Source organism: Syngnathus scovelli, chromosome 7, assembly GCF_024217435.2.
Source record: "Syngnathus scovelli strain Florida chromosome 7, RoL_Ssco_1.2, whole genome shotgun sequence".
Taxonomy (NCBI): domain Eukaryota; kingdom Metazoa; phylum Chordata; class Actinopteri; order Syngnathiformes; family Syngnathidae; genus Syngnathus; species Syngnathus scovelli.
Window position 1 is genome coordinate 7270013 of NC_090853.1, and position 20994 is coordinate 7291006.

At 39.4% G+C, this 20994-nt stretch overlaps 1 protein-coding gene across 1 annotated transcript; it reads left to right on the forward strand.

Moving 5' to 3' along the window:
• The first annotated feature begins 77 nt into the window (after positions 1–77).
• lrrc75a (leucine rich repeat containing 75A) lies at positions 78–20473 on the forward strand. The gene is made up of 5 exons (XM_049725029.1): positions 78–1561; positions 7012–7140; positions 9765–9877; positions 15934–16207; positions 16400–20473. Exons 1-5 carry the CDS (start codon positions 1313–1315, stop codon positions 16979–16981), a joined length of 1347 nt encoding a protein of 448 aa, XP_049580986.1. The 5' UTR covers positions 78–1312; the 3' UTR covers positions 16982–20473.
• Positions 20474–20994: the final 521 nt, after the last annotated feature.

Below are 20994 nucleotides of genomic sequence, written 5' to 3' on the forward strand. Positions count from 1 at the left end.
TCGTGTGAAACTGAGCTATGAAGTCATGATTCTGACATGGTCAGTCATGATCTGGAGTGGCAAAAGTGCCCAAAACAAAAATAACTATATATTCTGGAAAAAAGAATAAAAGCTATTCTGAAAATAAAGTAAAAAAAAAAAAAAGTCATTTGAGAATTTTCAAAACCCCCTAAATAAAGGCCATAAATAAATTACTCGGCCCAGGTTTATGATAAAATTAGCATTGCCAACCACGAAACTAAAAGTAGGGCCTGGGCACCGGGCTTAAACAAAGCCAGACGCATACGGAAAACTACGAATTTTGACAAGTTCATTTGATACACTTAGATCATTACAGTTCCCTACGCTGTATTCCCTATAAAAAGAATGAAGAACAGGCAGTGCCCTCTGGTGGAGCAACAACGAATGGTGAAGAGTCGCCAATGATTTGTGTCTGAAAGGTAATACTGCAAGCAGTCTCCACCTGGTCGTCTTATCTGTTTTTAACGCTGTACGACATATATGCTAAATATAATTTGAGCCCTGAGATCGCCATCCTTCTGAAATGAATAATGGGCTAATAATCCGCTGGAAACTTGGCGGTGCTCTCTGCCTGGAGGCGGTTGGGGGCGTGCTTTGTGCACTCGAAACAGGGAAGGTTGTCATCCATAATTCAGTCCCGACCCAAGCACGCCAGGTAGTCCACCCACCGCTCCTCCTTGGACTCGATACCACACGTATACAGCATTGTGTTGCAGACGACTGGTGAATTCAGCGGCCGCGGGTGGAACACAAAAGCGGAACAGTGGCGACGAAGAGTCAATCGTCGCTGAAGCGTGGACGTAAACATTGCCATGCCCTGACTGTTTCCTGCACCACCGCCTCCCTCCGAGCTGCGCTCCGGGACAGCGGGGCTCCGTTGGCGTGGCTGAGATGAGAGCACAGCGACAGCAACAACAAGACGTCCATCCCGGATGTAAATCAAAGTGGAGACGCTGTGAAGTTGTGTTTGGGACAGGAGACTGCGGCGGTCTTCGGTTCTTCTATATGTGACGTGTGCGCAGTGAGCGGCCATGCTGCAGGCAGCATCCTCCGACCTCTTCCCCACTTGAGCTGCAGAAACTACTTCCTTCTTATTGTTGTTTTCTGCTGAAGTGCGACGATGCATTGTCCATGCACATTAAATGCGCTTTCATTACTGGCTGCGCAGACTGTAGAATGTGATCAGCTGCAGGCACTCTGATGGAAACATCCCCTAAATCTGCCTCTGCATGACCGACTGCCCGGTGGGACCAAGCTTGTTGTTATCACTGCTTCCCCCTCACACAACACCATGGGGGCCAAACAGACCAAGGGCCAAGATGCTGGAGGAACCAGCCCACAGCACAGCTGGAGGCGGACCCCCAGCAAGGAGCGTGGGGACCTGTTTGCCTCCCTTATGCTGAGGTCAGGGGACAGGCTGAGCCGCGGTGCCACTCCGCCGCCTTACCAGCGGCGAATCGGAATGATCCAGGAGATGATGCTGATGGCCAAACAGGGCAAACACGACGAGGTCTCGGAGATGCTGAAGACTCTACGGCAGGTAACACCATTCGACTGTTTGCTCAAGTTTTGTCTTTTTAATCACAGTATAATTACATTTGACCCGTTTGACACCAGAAAATTAGAATAAATAAAAGAAATACCCGAAATGTCATTATTAAACACTCTGAAATATGCTGATTGTTTCCCCGAAAGGTCACTGAACATAAAGAAAAATCTAACATTACAATTCTAAGTTTATGGTTCTAGATTCACTTAAAGTTGAGTAAAATTGTTACATGTTAATAATTTGCGTAGTGATAAGAAACATAACATCAGCATCTGGCACGCTTGAATTTTAAGAATGACTGGTGTAGTGTTTGAAGAAAATGTTGATTAGTTTACCCAAGTTGAACATGATGTCCATGAATGTCTTGTTGACTTAAAACACGAGACAATTATTCTGCGACCGTGGCAAACTAATGATGAAAATCTGAAAGTATTCACATTGGAGAGGCTGAAATCAGAATATTTTGACTTTTTAAAGTCCGTCCGTCCGTCCGTCCGTCCGTCCGTCCGTCCGTCCGTCCATCCATCCATCCATCCATCCATCCATCCATCCATCCATCCATCCATCCATCATTTTCTCATCAAAGCTGGCTTACGCCTCAAAAATGTGTCACTTCTTAAATGATGAAAATTTTGAAAATGCAACAGTACACCAAATGGTGCCATCTGCCCATTGTTTGCCATTCAGACAATTAAGTGGGCGTGACGGGCGCTATTTTATAGACCACTTATGTTTGCAAATGGACTGGTTAGGATTAGCTCTATGAATTCTACCTCGCAATGGCATCCTAATATGCAACATGAAAAATAATACAACATTTCAGACTCGTACCTCAGCTCAACAATGCTCCAGGAATAGAAACTGACAGCGCATCAGACATTAACAGAGAGAGCTATAGTTTTCCTGACATGTTGATCCTTTGTCCGATGACTCCCGATGGATTCCTGTTATTGCTGGAAAGGCGAGGTGGTAGAAAATAAATGAGTGTGAACTGGATGCACTCCAAGGAAGAACGTTAACAAAGAGGTGTGATCACAATTGAATACTATGACAGGCAGGCAGGGCCATATTGTCCCATTTGGCCTGAGGTTTGTTAGTTAGGATAGGAAAACCTACACAAGCATTAAAATCCGATATACTTCTCATTGGTTACTAGGTTCCCGTGCATGTTGCCCGGCAGCAATGGCGGTCAGTGCAGACTTCAGCCTAAGTAGACATTGATTAATTATGAAGCAGGTCTGTTAGCAGCTAACGATGAGGCCACCTTCTTAATCACTGCGCTGCAATGAAACTGCAGCGATCATCTATACGCCATTTCCCTCTGGGATGTCTCAAACATCTGCTTCTGTTGGAACCTCCAGCTTTTAATATAAACTTCTAAGGTTGTTACTTTTTTATGTTTATTTGTACAGCCCTGAAAGTGCTCTATAAATAAATGTGTTATGATGAAGATGAGGATGAAAATTATTATTATTATTATTATTATTAGCTTAATACTAACCAGGAGCTTGATTGAGATATAGGAGGTATGAAAAAAATAATTTAGAAATATTTTTTAAGTATCAACTAAGCGATGTTTGGAATATTAGTACAACTAACAAGAGTTAACATGGTCTTTTTTTATGATGGTCTAATTTGAATAATTTCACAATTCAAGCAAACTGATGGGAGGGATCAAAGAAAAGTATCCTGTATGGTAGATTAGATGGATAACGGGTTGACATGTGAACTTTAGTAAAGGTCATCCATCATGTGCTGCAGTAATGGGTACGACTATTCACTGATCTTTCTCTGTCACCGTCATCCTTGATGCTGAAGGGTCAGCTCATACTCGTCTCCTTAACATAATTAGTTATCTTGCATTTCCATTTGCCGTATATATTTTACGAGGGTTCAATTTATAATGCACTATATACACCATTTGTACGATATACGCACGCATGTGGATCAAATTGATTGCACCCTGCACAGATTCACAGATTGTAGTAAAGCTGTCCCAAATCCTAGCCTAGTCTCGTTTTCTCTGATGACAATTTTTATTTAAAAAATACATTTCCATGGGGACAAATAACATGATATTGAAATAACGACTGTGTTTACCATACATTCAAAGCTGCTTTCATTAGTTTGCATACCTGGAAACATCAGTGAGTCATACATTTTCAGGCGGAGGTCTTCAGAGAATGAAAAGCCCCACTGCATACCAATACACGCACGCACAAACACACACACACACACACGATACAGCTGAAACAATAAAGCTGTACAAATTATTCGTAAACAAATCGCATTTTATTTTGTTGAATACTGTACACATCGCCTATATTTAAATGGTAAATGGACTGCATTTTTATAGCGCTTTATCTACACCACATGGTGCCCAAAGTGCTTTACAATTTCACCCATTCACACACACATTCATACACCAATAGAAGGCTATTTATTTTGTGTTTGGATGGAAACCCTTTGGGTGACACTCATGGAAACCTTAAAAATTGGCCGTTAACTGTTTTTCTTTTCAAGTGATGCATTTGCAATTCTATCAAATCATTTGCATTATCGGCACAACTTTTCAGCTGAGGCCATGATAGCACAGATAATTTGTAGGCCACTTGAGCTTCTCCATCCACCAATTTGTCTGAAAGCTTTGGAAACCTTTTGGGGTAAATATATTGCCTGCAGACTTCACAAGCAAGTAAAGCAGAACGAAGCAAAAACCAAAGTGAGCTTGAAATGTGATAAAGATAAAGACCCTGTTTATATCTGGACACATGCTTGATATGAAATAAGACGTGCCCATTTAACACAGCAGGGACACAGCATTAGTGGCACTCTGGAGCAACAGACACCTTTCCTGCTGGGTGTTTGAGCTGTGAGCATCAATGTTGTTCATGTCAATCAAAGCTGGCCTTCAGTCGTGTCGTGAAGGCATCTTAGCCACTCAGCTGACTGACACATTCTATATCCCGATGTTACAATCTTCGGTTGGTTATTTCTTAAAGCATATAATGCATGGATGAACTGGCTTTGTCAGAGAGGTGACACCAAATATTTATACGCAAAGACATTCTTTCACTCCAGTTGAACCTTTATTTATGTATGTAATTGCGAAAGCACCTCATCCACACAGTCATTCACAAGTCAAAGAGCGTGGCCAGGCACAATAGAAGAATACATGGCTGCTTTATTCTCTCTTCCATCCAATTCACAAAGCATTAAAATGACTTACTCAACAGCTTCTCTTTTTATAAAATGTCAATAGACTTTGATGCGTGTAGGTAACGGATGGTAAATGGACCCCTTTGGCTGTCCAACAACATGCCTGACGTAAGGGGATTGCTCATGGTGTAGTGGTTCTTTTCGTTGAGCAAGATGGCAAGACAGCCTGCCACTGAAGCTGCTCTTCTGCCCAGTGATGATGCTGTACAGTAGGTGTTCGGGGTTGTCTTTGATGGACAGCAGCCTGGCCAACACACGTCGAATCAAGTAGCTCCGTGCCCACTAGTTTGTCCAGGCGGGAGGCATCCCTCTTCTTGACATTGTCCGCCCCAGCACGCCACCACAAAGAAAAGCCCGCTCGCCACAGTAGATCGGTAAAACATCCGCAGCATCACATTGCAGACAGTGAAGGATGCCAACCACCTGAGAAAGTACTTGCACAAAGCGTCCACATGCACAGACCAGTCGAGTTTGTCGTCCAGCAACACTCTTAAGATATTTAGAGGTCTGAACTATCTCTACACAGTCTCCATTGATAGTCAATAGCTCAGGACGAGGCCTGGTCCTGCTGAAGTCCACCACCATTTCCCTTGACTTGGCGGTGTTTAGGCGCAGGTGGTTGGAGCCACACCAACTGGCGAAGCACCGAACCAGGCCCCTGTCCTCCTCCTCCCTTCCATTTCTAATCCAGCCAACAATAGCAGTGTCATCCGCAAACGTCTGCACATGGCAGAACTCAGAGTTGTACTGGAAATCAGAGATCTACAAGGTGAACAGGACAAACAGAAATAAAATCATGTCCTCTAATATTTTTCATTACATACTGTGTAAGTCCGCATCTTTAGTATTAATATTTGTTTACCATCTGCATAGAATTGTTACTGGTATTGATTTGACCTCAAATATAGGCTCCAACAATCAGAGCCAATTGTGCCATGCTATGAAAATCAAAGCTGGAAAAGTGCAATTGCTGGCACTGTACTGTATGCGCCTTGATTAAAATCAATTATTACTATTGTGGAACATGATTAGCTCGTCTCTTTCACAGGTAAGATGGTCTGTGTGGAGTGTATTCGCTCTTCCTGATCTTGCAAGGCTTGCCCTGAGAAGTCTGTCTTTTCCCCGTATTCCAAAAATGTGTATGCTTGTTATGTTTGGAGACTTTAAAATGCCCAAAGGTGTCATTTAGATTGTGAATGATGATTTGTCCAATTTGACGTGCCCTGCAAGTGAGTGCTGACATGTCTGGGGTGCTCCCTACCTCTCGGACAACATCAGCTGATATAGATAGAATAAGTGGAAGAAGATTACCGAAGGAATGAATTGATCACTGCAGTCTGGCAATTTTCTGCTTCAGTCCTTATTTTCTCTACCAGTCGATTATTTCTAAAGGGCAGTTTTTCTATTTTGGCTGCCTACAAAAGCATCTTCCCCTGAGTCAAATTGAATGAACGTACAATAGAAGACTGAAAATGGACTGAGGATACAAAGAGAACCAAGAATGTTTTCTATTTTGTGCCACCACTACTCATCAGAGTATTTTAGGTAATCCTAATGGACGTATAAAGGTCATTTTGTATGGGATGTTTGTTTCATTTTTGTTGACTTCAAATAAATCCTCCATGCCTTCATATCCACAGGATTCAACGAGATTTGCAATACTTATAGAGTGAGAACGTCAAATTTTTAAATGCACTGTATTTAGAAGTAATACCTTCAAGTGTTTCATGTCTCTTTTGTTTGCAATATATATAATAATAATATATTTTTTCAGTTTTAAATTTTCCCACGTTGTCAAACAATGGACATTTCATGTTTTCTGGAGTTTACACATTTTAAAGCAGGGTTAGGTTTTATACTGATATCAGATTAGGTGAATCTATTTGCATCGTTAAATTTATGTTGTACACATTTACCAGGCAATTCACACGATCCAAAACGGTTGTATGAAAAAAATGTGTTCTGCAAGAATAACATATGCTTATTTTGATTGACACTTCCAAATGTTTATCACAAACAAAAAACGTGATAAATGTCCACATATGTGCTTTTTTCGTGTACACTGTGACTGTGTTTTCTTTTCATGTTCAGTGACTGATGAGGTTTACTCATGTGTGTGAAATGAGTTGCGTAACTATGACGTCTTTTTCCCTATAAGATGTTTGATTGTGTATAATATGCTGTTGTCAATCTATATTGTGTGTGTGTTTATGTGTGCCTAGGACCTGGGCATGGAGTCGACATCTCTGGATGACGTATTGTACCGTTACGCCAGCTTTAGAAACCTTGTTGACCCCATCACGCATGACCTGATCATCAGCCTGGCACGTTATGTACACTGCCCAAAGACGGTAAGACACACACAAACAAACACGCACACACACAGTGTTCTTCCCAAATATTGCCAATTTCACCAAACCCGCCTTTGTACCCCCACGTGGGCTAAAGTGATTCAACCCTATCAGCTGATCTCGTGATTCATTTTGTCTGACATTATTAGATTAGAAGATTGCTCTAAGTGGTTGTGCAGCAGTGTGTTTGTGTGTGTGTGTGCATCAGGGAATTGCAATTTTTTTGTGTTTGTTCATTCATGTAGTTTGGGATGTCATTGTAAGAGACAGCTACTATATTCGATAAAGAATGCGGGAAGGAAGAAGGAGTGATGAAGACAAAGATAGAGATTAAAAGGCGACCTATGCTGTAACTGGCTAGTGTGTTACACAAGTGCCCCAAAGCTGAAATCATATGTTTACCATTACTGCATATTGTCATCGTGACCTAAGAACAACAAATCATCAGGTACTTTTAATCTTTGGCTGGGTTTAGGGCAATAATAATTGAATGTAAGGCATCTTTTAATTCACTGTAGTCAAACATTTGACTAGATAAAATGGATGGATGGGCCGCACAATTGGGTGAGCAAGTCAAGTCAAATCTATTTACATATCCCTTAATTGAAGAGATATCTCAAAGGACTTCACACACCCATTGGAGGCAAATATTAACGACATCCCCTGATCTTAATCCCCAGGAGGGCATGGAAACATAAAACAAAAAAAGATCATCTGGGGAAAAATGAGAAACTTTAAAAGGCTGCAGAGTGGCTTGTCATTGTATCTCTTGAGACAGGATCACTTGATAGATTTTATTTTGTTTTATCAATAATGCAAGAAGCCAAGAAAATGAAAGTATGTGTAGGTAAAGAATTATAAAGACAGAGAGGAGGTTTAGGGGAGAAAAAGACTATAAAGACTCAGCAAAATATCAAAAGGTGCAAGCTTGAGTTAAATACCACTACTGCTGCTTTCACCGACCCAAGAGCCTTTACATTTATTTAATTATAATCCACTTGATGCAGCTTTAATAACACAAGGGCATTTACCATGAGTGGTGGTATAAATCATGTCTCAACCAAGCAGACACAAAACAAAAATTGAAAGATTGAGATTTGCATATATAAAAGAATATTCACAAATCATACAAATCAGGAAAAATCCATAGATAAGCCATATGGGACTTATAAACAGGGTTCAAAGCTTGTGCAAAAAGTAGCGGCTTATCGTCCGGAAAATACGGTACAGATTAATCGATTATTAAGATAATTGTTAGTTGCAGCCAGCTTTCATTGCTTTTTCTCCATTTTGACGTGTGTGAATTACCTCTGCTAGATTTCCCACAGGTATATGAGCCATACTCATTGGTGTGTAAAATGCTGCTGTCATGCACGCTTCACAAAAAATAGACAGGCATTTCAGGCGCTATGACTCAGACATCATTTTCCCTTAAATTAAAGCTAAAATCGGAACAGTGAGTCCAAATTATTGACTTTTGACAGAAAACATCTTGTTTTGACATCAAAATTTAGATGAGACACCAGATCAACATTTCAGATTCAGTCGTTCACTAATGTGTATAAATTCAGATTCTGTGTTGAAGGTCTACGCAAAATCACCATTAGATTGAAGACGTGCACACCAGCTCATTTTCTTTACACCACTGTGTGTCTGTGAAGACTTCAATGTTGAAAGTTCATTGTGAATGACATCCTGTGTCCTCCAATTTGTATAGGACACAGATATCTTCTATAGAAAGGTTGCGTTGAAAGCCATCACAAAAGGCAACGCGTTTGGTGACGTAACTGGGTCTCAGACGTGATGCAGTTATTGCGAACACAGGATTGGCAACCAAATAAAAATGTTTAATTCCCCAAAATATTATTTTTGAAATTGTAAGTTGCCATTTTAAGATAATTAAATGGCATCTGTTGTTGTAAATAATGTATTTAATGTTGCAAAGCATGAGGCCAGTGGGTTCCTGCCGTTCATCAGCCAAACAACACTCCGTAAAGGATTGAAATCCCCATTTTTGCTTCAATGTGTGTATCATATCAGACACACGCACACACGCACACTCTTGGTTGACAGATGTATTTGCCAATTATTTGCTCCAATGGTGCATAAATCCTACTTCTCACAATCTTAGCTCTCTGCAGTAATGTCATGCCCATTATGCCTCCCCTTGTCAGTCCTGTGTGAATTGGATGACTGGCTCAATGGATTTTGATTGACAGCACCACTCTGTGTTTATGACTGCTGATGAATGCTTCAAAGTTGATTAGACAAGGCCAGAGGTCATTTATGGATTTTTTCAACCTTATTCAGAGTTCAGACCGCATTCAGAGTATTAACCCAAATAATATTGAAAGGAAAATACTGCATATGTACTGTATTTTTTAAAATCCGACTTTTATTACAATTTTAACATTATTTTAACAAATAATAACAAATATCTTGGACTACATTAGATAATATAATAGTTCCTTTTGTACTTTATTTTACAGGTCATTAACTTTCCAATTTGAAAGCCTAATGTACGCTAACAGCACAGTTAAAAGTTATACCAGATTTCCCCTCCAGTAAGAATTTCTTCCACCTGTTGTTCTCCATCACTTCATTCCATTGTTTGTGTCCAGTAGGAGGGGGACTCTCTGGGGGCCATGGAGAAGGTTTGTCGTCAGCTGACCTACCATCTCAGCCCCCACTCTCAGTGGAGAAGACAAGGCCTGCTCAAAAGGAAACCCCAAGCATGGTCAGTATTATTATTATCATCAAAAATAATAATAAAGCAAATTAGAGCAAATCTGAGATTTAAGAAGTGTGTCTATTCAGTGCTCAAAGAGTAGCTCCCAGCTTAAAATAAAATGGTGACCCCTGCTTTAAACTTTAAAGCTCATCTCACACGGCCAAGTTAAAGACAGATTGCTGGCTACATCTCAAAAGAGAGAGATCTCTGCTTGAACTAATCTTTCACGGATTTTGCGCTTTTTGTTAAGAGCCTCACTGATGCATAGTAATTTTACTAAGATGGTTTGAGAAATTTTTAAACAGATTATAGGCCAAATAAAAATGTACATTCATGATTTGCAGAATAAAATCCACTGCACCATATTTTTTTAGCACGCTTATGTGACAGAGACTGTTCATCGTTGTACTACCTTTAAAATCGTATCTTCATTTTCCTAAAGCCCTTCCCTCCGTAAAGTTCAGATGATTACGTTTACACACGGGTGAATTTATTTAGCAGCCCAATTAAATCTTAATCTTCGCAATCAATTCTTAATCTTCGCAACCCTTAGTTCACTTGTAGTCCTAATAAGGACAATAGAAATGGAGATTGTTTTGATTGTTTTCTGCGGAGGATGTTCATAGGGAAAAAAAACAGCAATAACATGATTATAATATAGAAGGCAAAAAAATTATTTGAAGTGATTTAAGTGATACAACATTGAGAATTTCTGTGACCTGTGATATTCACCATGCCAGCATCCATTTCTGCTGGCAAATGCATCCAGGTGTGAGCAGATAGCAGGTGATATCAGATTTAAAGAGAGAGAGCGAGAGACTTTGCCAAATATGTTAAATTATTCTGCACTGATGAGCAGGATTTAATTAATTCAGTGTTGCAGGTGTTAGCGAGCGACAAGACCGGGCTCGCTTAACTCGAAAGAAAAGGAGACTGTTTTCATCATGGGCCACTTAAGTATAAATGTCCTCCCTGCACATTGTAATATACGTATATGAACAGAAAACCCTTGATGCAAATTTCACGATGTGCTTTCTATTGTAGTGAAAAGCGGCAACGTTCTGGTTTTGCATTCTTTGCAAGTGACTGACTTTGTAATTTTCACATGCTGTCATGGCAACACTATAAATGAGAAAACACGTTTGAAAGCAGTCCTTTGAAATTAGAAATGGAATCAAATTTATTGCAGAGGAACTTGACTATTGGGAGGCTATCAGTGTTAATTACGTTAAGTTGACGATGGACATTTTTGAGGAAGCAGAATTTTGCGAATAGCTATCTCTGTAATTGATTTTTTTGGACTAGATGTGAAAGATAACTTCAAGAACATTGTGTGTATTGTGTACCACTCTAATATGAGTCTCTTATGTAAAATTGTAACGTGAAAGCCTATTAGATCAAATTAAATCGCAAATTTCCCCATTGTGGGACTAATGAAGGTTATCTAATGGAATTGAGATGAATTTGTAATTGTACTAGTGTTTATTTGCCCGCTGAGGATGTTTACTCTAGCTATTCGGATCCTACAAAGTAGCTGCTCACATGTTGATTTGGCAAGTGTTGGAATGTTTAATCCTAGCAAAGGTCTGAGTGTTTTTTGTTTTTGTTTTTTTTTGATAAAGTCTCAGCAGAGTTTAGCATGAGCTTGCATCCAATGGTCATTGCACATGTACGTAAATAGACAATGCCAGAAACAAACAAAGTTATTTGTTTAGAATTGAAGGATTATTTTGTTATTTGTCTAAATATCAATGTATGTGTGTTGGTCTCTTTTTTTTTCATCGCTGATATCAGTTGAGGATGATCATCTTTCGTTGTGCTTTGTCATAAATACGAATCTGCAGTTAAGTTAATCTACAACGTGAGACAAGGGAGCAAGCAAAGATGTTTTGGGAATTGCTACAAAGCAGGAACATGGAAGGATTGATGGGATTCCAGTCCACACAAAAGCAATCAATTCACAGTCCATCTCCTCAACCTCTCGGACACCTCATCGATTTTTGTGTCCTTAAAAATGCTCAGTTGGGTTAAGAAACTTACCTCAAGTTCTGGAAGTTGCAGGGTCGGTTAAAATGTATTACCAGGTTGGGGAAGTTACATCAAATGGTTGCATGCTTACTTCGGCCTCGTACACAGATTTTTTCCTAAAACGTTCCAAACAGTTTTTCTTGTTGTTAAGACCTTTTGAGCATGTTTGAAATTTCTTTGCAAAAAGAAAAACTGTGAAGATTATTAAAACAATTTGGTGAACGTCTTTGCAACTGTTTGTTGGTGAACCGTGAAGAAAAAGATGAACATTCAAACCCTCGCTAACCTTCGATGCTCAGTGAGATGAATGCGTTCGTGTGCTCATTTGTGGCGAACCAAACAGGAAACTGCAAATTAAATCATTCTGTGTGACCCCGGTCAAAATCATTTGAAAAATGTGAGGGGCATTCCTAGTTGTGATGAAACTACTTTAATAGAAGGTTCCATTGATTACAAAGGTGCAGAGTGTCTATTCACACACCAAGAGCCTGTCCACGGTTGTGTGCCATCAATTTGTGGCTTGTTTGTCTAGACAGAGGCCAGAAGCCAGATGAGTGTTTGTGCGTAAGCGTAATGGTATTTGCTACACTCTATTGTCTGTCATATGGGAATATTTTTCCAGTCTGACACAGTACAGAGCAGTCATCTATCTGTCAGCAGCTGTATATGTACCAGATTTTATTGTATGTCTTGCTTATGCTATCACCATAGCAAAGGGTATTTTCTAGACTACACACAATTCAAATAAACTCACTTGTAATGAACATACGTGTGTTATCAGGTGTGTGTTTGAATCCCTAGTCCGCACACAAACATAAAGTCCCAAGTCCTTATATAGACAAAATGAACACACATTCCTGACTTGGATCAACGAGCATAAGCTTGCTATTTATGGGAGAAAAAAAAACAGTGTGACAAATTCCACTGAACTTTCCATGAATCACACATAGTTTTCTTATTGACAAGCATTACTGACTAAAGACTCATGTGAAAGAACAATTGGATTGATTTGAAAACAACATTGGTCTTAAATTGGAAAATTAACGTTTGTAGGAATGTTTTGTATGTTGAATTGATATGAAATTGTGCCTATGCTTTAATGTCAGAACAAGCAGAGGAGAAGAAAAGTGGCCTGTCATCCTCTGTGCGCATACACCAACTGAATGGATGATACATGATCTCGGGGAGACACAGAGGACGCAACAGACCAAACCATAGAGAGCACAATAGAATAGAGCAGAATTATGAATGTCACCTTCAAATCACTGAGGTGCCATTTAATGTAATTTGTAATATTAGATTCATGTCTTTGGGTTCCCAAGGCAGCACTTTCTTTATTGTGCCCCAAGTCGACCATATTTACAATTTCAGACATACCAGTAGATGAAATAGTGAAGATTGTGGTCATTTTAATAAGCGACACTCAACAAGAATGAGATCATAGCAGACATTGGCTCAGATGGACACTTTGCAATTAACTAATGGTATTTCAATTGAATACAAATATTGGATATATGTCCAAGGTAGTACCTTGGCCATGAAGTGTTTTGGCAAGAAGCAAAAAACATTATTAAACATACATTATTTCATCTTGCAGACCATGCAATGCTGAGCAAATCTGACCTTCAATAGTGTGATCAATGTGCAACAAATCAGGCCACTAAGAAAATAAAACGTAAAAAATGTGTCATCACATAATTAATCAAACTAGTGTGTTGAATTTCCTGCCCTAGTTTAAGCAGTGGGGAGATTAAAATAAATTCACGTTTAATAAATAAAACTTGATTAGGTGCTAAAAGCAGATTCATTATCACTATTTGATGTGACAGCATAACTGCATATTACTGAGTGAGGATTTATTAAGATTTTTTTTCCCACACCAACAGTAATTATCATGCAACATTTTTAGAAATACTTTCCCACCTCAGTGAAGTTCCTCCGCTCCATTTGAACATTGCTTGCCAAGATCCTTAGTTAACAGCCTGTAATAATGTTTTTTCCTGTGATAAATCTAGAAATAGAAACCATATTGTTTTTCATATTATGCCCCACGAATGATTGTTACCAGACATATTTTAGAGGTTGTAGGTGTGAGCAAAACATCCTCAAGCCATCTGTCTGTCTGTGGGTGTAGTTTGTCACAATGTGGCTTCAAGGTCTAAGACTGCTGTGAGTGAGTGTGAGTGAGATCTAATTGAAAAAAATATTTAGAATATGAAATTTCATGTGAGCTGAAGGTAGGGGCATTGGAGTGGGAAGCAAAGTTGACCTTATTGAGTCACCACTGGTGAAAACTGAAGTAAAGTCTAGTCTTTAACTTCATCAGCAATGTATGCATTACGCATTTGTGAGTGGGCGAGAGGAGAATTTCTAAGCAAGACACAAATGACAGTTAAAAAAAAAGAATGTTATAAACAGACATGGGCATAGAGTGTGACTGTTTGTTTTGTAGATTGTTGTGCCAAATTGGGAGATTCTCACTTGTGATGGTTTAGTATAGAAGAGGCAGAACAAGCCTTTTTCATTCATCCCAAAAGTGTAGCTTGTTTTGCCAACTCTGTAGCGTTGTCAAAGTGATGCATGCACTTGCAATGATGGTTGAGTTGGATTTGATTCCTCCCGGATAGCTCTGCATTTATATATTTCTTTTCACGAGTGTGGTGTTGGCTAAGTATGCCGTTTCTTCACCCTAGGCACCAACATGTAATCTTTATTGTCAAGGCTGTAGCCACTAGAAAATATATATATTTTTTAAATGTCCTCACTTCAATAACTTTCACAAATCCACAGTTGAAAATGAGTAGTAAGAACAAACAAATACAAACATAATTGACATACATAGATTTTTCTTTCCGTTTTGCCAACATCAGGGTGTCGGTATCAACATGATACATTACTTGAGCTTGTTTTAAGGTATTGATACTAGTGACGATACCGATATCGACCACTCTCATGGCCATGTTATAATCAGGAACTAAAGGCAGACCTATATGTCAGACAGATACTCATTAAGATGCTTCAGAGGTGCAGGGTTCGATTCCGACTCTGGGCTTCCTGTGTGGAGTATGCATGTTCTCCCCGTTATTTTGAGAATGAATGGTCTATATGTGCCCTGCGATTGGCTGGTGACCAGTTCAGGGTGTCCCCGCCTACGGTCCAATGTCAGCTGGGATAGGTTCCAGCACGCCTACAACACTCGTGACGAAAAGCGGTTTAGAAAATGGATGGATGGATCGGGTGCAATTATAACATCTCTGAAAGGCTCAATAGTTCACAAGCAAAAAAAAAAAAAAAAAAAATGCATGTATCCATCCATTCATTTTTTGCAGCGCTTGTCCCAGTTCGGGTCGAGGTTGATTTGGAACCTATCCCAGCTGGCTAATTTGCATATGTATTTTTTTATTTTTTTATTATTTTGACATTCTCATTTTGCATGCTGCTGTTTTGGGGGTTTTGCAAGTTATGAAAAGAAAAATGTTCCGCTCAACCTTTTCATTTAGCATTGCAGTATATCAGCCCTTTGTGCGCAGCTCACTTAATTCTCTGCCTATTCCAGTTATTTATAGCCCAGACCATGCAGTCGAAGACTACAGTTTTAAGTGCTACTCAAAAGCCATTTTTCATCAGCAAACTTCAGTGTCTTAAGCTCTGAATCCCCTTAGTGTCAAACTGTCTGCACATCCCCATATTGCACTTGCATGCGTAGAACTGTAGCAAAATTCCAAAATTAAAAAATTTAAATAATACTGGTTCGTTTTTAATAACACTGTTTATCCGTTACCTACTTTAGTATTATTATTATTATTATTATTATTATTATTATTATTGTTATTATTATTATTATTATTGTTTGCAGTTTGCAGTGGTGTGCCACGCTGGGTAATATTTTGGTTATCTTGGTTATCTCTAATTGATAGATGATTGATTGATGCATAGGTTGGAGTTCAGGTCCCACTCCTGTAGCCTAAGGAATAAATCATGACTCAGTCAAGCGTGAATTACACACTGTTGTCATGTCATTTGTCTGTTTTTAGTCTGAAGGCGGTGCTGTCCACACCTCCATCCAGCGGAGCTCTGGATCTGTCCGGCATCCCTTTGGTAACTCGTGACATGGAGCGTCTGTGTGCGCACCTCCAGCACCACGCTTCCATAGTGGTCAGCTTGGAGCTGGGCTTCACTGAGCTTACCGACGAGGCCTTCCTCGTGCTCCTACCCACTCTGGCTGCCCTGCCTCGCCTGGAGACGTTGGCAATGAACGGAAACCGGCTGACCAGGACTATTCTGAAAGAGCTGACGGATGCCTTGAAGGTATAACTTGTTGTCATGGTGCCTATTTGCATTAACATGGATTTCCTGGGATTTTTTTGCACTAGAATCACATGAACTGTGCTGACATTTGAAATCAGCTCCCAGTCTTATTATTTAGTATGACAATACTTATGCAGTGATTGCGTTTTACACAGAGAAAAACAGTGACAAGTACATGTTTTTTGTTCCTAGGATCCCAACAGTTTTCCAAGTGTGACATGGATTGACCTGGGAAACAATGTAGACATCTTCTCCCTGCCACAGCCTTTCCTGGTTAGCCTGAGGAAGCGCTGTCCCAAGCAAGGCAACCTGCCTACCATCCTGGAGTTTGGCGAGAGTCAGGCCAGCGAGCCCCCTGATAGGCTAAATGCCATCGGTGAAGACGAGGAAACCGACAGGACTGAAAGCATGGGAGAGCTGCAGTCTGAGGTGGAGGAAGAACTGGACGGTGAGATGGAAATAGAGGAGATGATGGAGGAGCTGCTGGACTTTGACAGGGAGGCGCAAGGGAAGGAGGACGAAGACGAGAGCATGTGGACCGTTGAGGAGCAGAGGAAAGCGAGGAGGAGAAGGAGGACACATGAAGAGTTAGACAGAAAAGAGAGACTGGGCCGGATGGCAGTGATGGCACAGGATGAGGACGACACCCAAAGCCACTCGTCCCCGTTGTCTTGCTCCAGCCAGTCACAGCACTCCTCCGCAGCTGTCGAGCCAATGAAAGCAGAGGAGGACGATTTTGACAATGTGACTGACCGATCAGAGCACTTGACCTGATTGCTGCTCCTTTCTCCTCTTGGTTTGAATTATTTCTCCTGCCGTGTTGAGGTACACATGGAATGAGGCAAGGAAAGACTTGCTCCCAGCTTGAACAAGCCAGATTTAACCAGCTGAACCATTGTGGGCAAACTATTGGACGAAAACAGGATTTGTCAGTTATAAATGACAAAGGGAGTCTAATGGATAAAACCACTAAGTAATTAATAAGCTTTTTATTGTAACTCACCCTGTTCAGGGCTTGAGGCAGGATCTTCTGATAACATCATAGTACCTTCATGTGCCTGAAATATGTCCCATTAATGGTTAGGTCCCTGTGATGAGAAGTACAAAAAAAAAAAAAAAAAAACATGATAGGCTCTGCTGAAAATGACACCCACATTAAATCAATGGATAACCAGATAGATTAGATGACGAAAAGAATAAAAAGTTAAAGTTAGTCTAAATGAGGAGAAGTCAGTGGCTGATTGCTTACTCTTTCTATTGACTTCATAATATATATAATTACATCCATGCATGCTATCCTCTGAATTCCAACAGATTTATTTTTGCACCCACCTTGCGTGCATTAGGTTCTCATGTCAATGAAAAGCTTTAAAAAAAATGTACATGTGGGCTGATGATAGGTCATTTTGTAGTCTGCTGTAGACTACTCGTAATTGTGGATGTAAACAGTGATTAGATTTCATTCAGACGCTTGTATAGGAAACTAATAATAATTGTTGTGCTGAGTGTCACGCTTCCCGATATTTATCAATCTTATACAAGATTCTCTATGGTCTGATATCTGATACAGTTAAATTGAGTGCGATGCTCATTTTACTTAATGTAAATCGAAAATGTAGGAGTTTTTTTTTTTATAAAGTTAAAAGTTTTTCCATTATAGCAATGCTTCTTGTCCATACTTTTGCAGTATAGCAGAAAAAAAAGCCTGTGTCCCATTTGTAAGCAACATGCATATGCGGGATGAACAGCAAAACTGAGAAATGTGGGTTGCAATATAAATTGTGCCAAATTTTTATGATGGTTTTGAAGCTCTCTAACAGTGTGAAGGAGAGTTGAAATAAGTGTTGTTAAAACAGAGAGATAAACAGCAAACACCACTTTGTGAACATTTTAGTAACATTGTTTTGGAAAAACAACTGTTACACTATAGTACATTTTAGTCAAAGACTAAAATTCTATGCTTCTTTCATTATTTTTTTAGTAATCGTGTTTTAGGCTAGTTACATCATGTGTGACCTTTGTATATGTGCGTCAAGTCAGATTCGCAAACTTGGACAATCAAGTCGTCTGTAATTCGGATGCATGCTTATGTATGCAGAGGACTACTGTTGCAAGTAGCTGATGTAATTATGTCACCAGCAAAGGTTCTCAATCTTGCAGAGAAATGGGTATCATGAATCCAAATTAATAAATCAGAGGTAACCCATTTTAAATCTTAGGGGTGAATCTTTAGACTAAACATTTAAGATACTTCATATTAAAGATGAAGTCAACTTCCAAATTTTCTTTACAATAATATGTTGTGTGTCACCCCATAAGACTAAACACTGCATTCTAATTAATATTGCGTGTGCGGAATAGAAGTTAAGCAGCAAAATTCTCCTGTTTTTATCAACCATCTCAGGGGGCGGCCATTTTGCCACTTGCTGTCGACTGAAAATGACATCACAGTTGCCAGGTCTCAAGAAACAACCAATCACGATTCTCTTCTTAATTGTACTTTCAAGATCAAATGGCTTAAGAACAGATTATCCGCCACATGAAACGGATAAAAACGTGAATTTGCTTAACTTCTATTCCACAATGGAAACATTAATCAGAACACTGTGTTTCAACCAGTTGGGCTGCACAGAACATATTATTCCAAAGAAAATTTGGAGGTTGACTTACCCTTTGAGGAGTATGCGGAATAGAGGAATGTTAGCTGTAACAGGAGGACACCACAAAAAAATCTTGCATGGTATCAAGTTCCCCAGAGTTTAATGCTGCTTTTATTGTTCGTGTTTTAATTCAAGATCCTGATACTTGCAGAGAAAAACGTAAGCTTTATCATACAGTGGGTTCTAACTTTCCCCTTTTTTGTGGTTCTTATGTAAACGGTGTTTTAATTCAAGATCCTGATACTTGCAGAGAAAGATTTTAGCTTTATCATACAGTAAGTTCTACCGTTCCCCTTTTTTGTGGTTCTTATGTAAACAGTGACAAATCAAGGCTTTCCATGCAGTTCATTTTTACATTGAGGCTGAAGAACAAGCTGTACAATTTCAGCACTATCCTCGAATCTACCTGCAAAGATTCTTCCCTTTAATATAAGCCATGCAACTAAAAAAAATGTGTTCATATCTGGTAATCCCACCGAGCCCTTTAAACAGTCATGATTGTAAACATTTGTGAAAATGTACATATATCCACTAATGGTTGTTGCATTGGCGGTGTTAAAGTCAAATTTCAAAAGTCATACCAAATGATTTTATGTAACCTCTGAATAAGCGATGCGAGAGAGTCTATCCTCAGGTTTATTGTTTTAAAGATGCGGGTTAGACAGTTAAGTATAGTTTCGCCTTGATGCGACTGTCAATCAAATATAGACCTCTTCTGATCGTTAGCTTGTCAGTCAAAAAACAGGGGTATTAAAATGTGAGTGCTGTACAACTGTCCTGAGAAATTTGGGGTCCAGTGCCTTGTGCAAGGGCTCCACAGTAGTGCTCAGGAAGTGAAAAGGCCTCTCTGTAGCAAGCAGTCCCCCCACCTATTATTTATTTTTGAATGGGCATAATTAAAGATTCAACTATTGCCAACCCAAAATAATCTCGAGATTAGAATAGTGTCTCTGTGTTGACTAGTGCTTACTGTACTGTATTTCTACCATTGTAGCCACTATAGTGATTGTTTGGTGATTTCCTCTCATGCTGCACTTTGCTAGGCACAGCAATTATAACCATGTTCGTCACTACAGGCAAAACGATTACACTATCTTATTATTGGAAGTGGTGAAATGACTGTGATGTTTACCTCAGATGTACATAGAGGGTATATATGAATGATTTACGAATGTGGGGGTGTCACAATGCACTTAAGGTGCACCTGCACAATCGAACGAGTTGAGAGCTTTATTAAAAATACAACCTCTACAATAATAATTATGCTCACTTTTGACTGACACTGTCATGAATAAACAATGTCTTTTTTTCAGTGTGGGTCTACTTTTAAGTGGTGTGGACCTTGGGGTGTGCTTGGAGCTCATTAGATTGTGCAAGAAGCTAATGAATTGTGTAAAAGCAACATTCATGTCCTTTGCACGTGTTAGCATATTTTTTTTTGCAATCTACCATACACCTTTGTTGGATTAGCTATGCATCTTTTCTTTCCACTGCTCATATTGATTTTTGTGCTACATTACACAGCTACTGGAAACAATGCTATGTATTACTGCTTAAATTGTTACTCATTGGATCTTAACAATAAATAATATGACAGGAAAACAGACTATTTTGCCAGTCATTTACAGGGCATATACATTCACAGTCACACCTTGGACGAGTCTTCAAATTTCTAAACATGCACTTATGCTTCTACGTCCAGATGAGGAGCTACTAAATAGAGGTTAGTGTCTGAAATTACAACCAACCGGCACTCATTTTCTAATCAAATAAATTATGAAATGAATAACTGAGGGTTTTTGTTGTTCTTAAAGTGTAACAAGGCGGACTGTTATTAAGGAGCCAAGTTTAGTAGGTCCTTGAACTGTAATAAAACAGAGAATCAATCAGTTCAGATCAATTAAATCATTAAGTAGTATTTTTGATGATTTTAGATTACAACAGTAAATTGTGTAGTAATATAATAAAACTCACTAAACTCATTTTTTTATTCTATTTTTTGTCTTGGGCTGACATCTTGTGGCAAAATGTACTAGTTGCAATTGGGCACTTCATAACGCCAGGAATATCCTTAATTCAAATTCTTATTACCATATAACTAGTATTTCAATGTTAAAATCAGTCATG

Coding starts and splice junctions, on each gene's coding strand:
- lrrc75a (XM_049725029.1), top strand. CDS start 1,313: ATGGGGGCCAAACAGACCAAGGGCCAAGATGCTGGAGGAACCAGCCCA. Junction 1,562..7,011: donor TGCTGAAGACTCTACGGCAG/GTAACACCATTC, acceptor ATGTGTGCCTAG/GACCTGGGCATGGAGTCGAC. Junction 7,141..9,764: donor ATGTACACTGCCCAAAGACG/GTAAGACACACA, acceptor TGTGTCCAGTAG/GAGGGGGACTCTCTGGGGGC.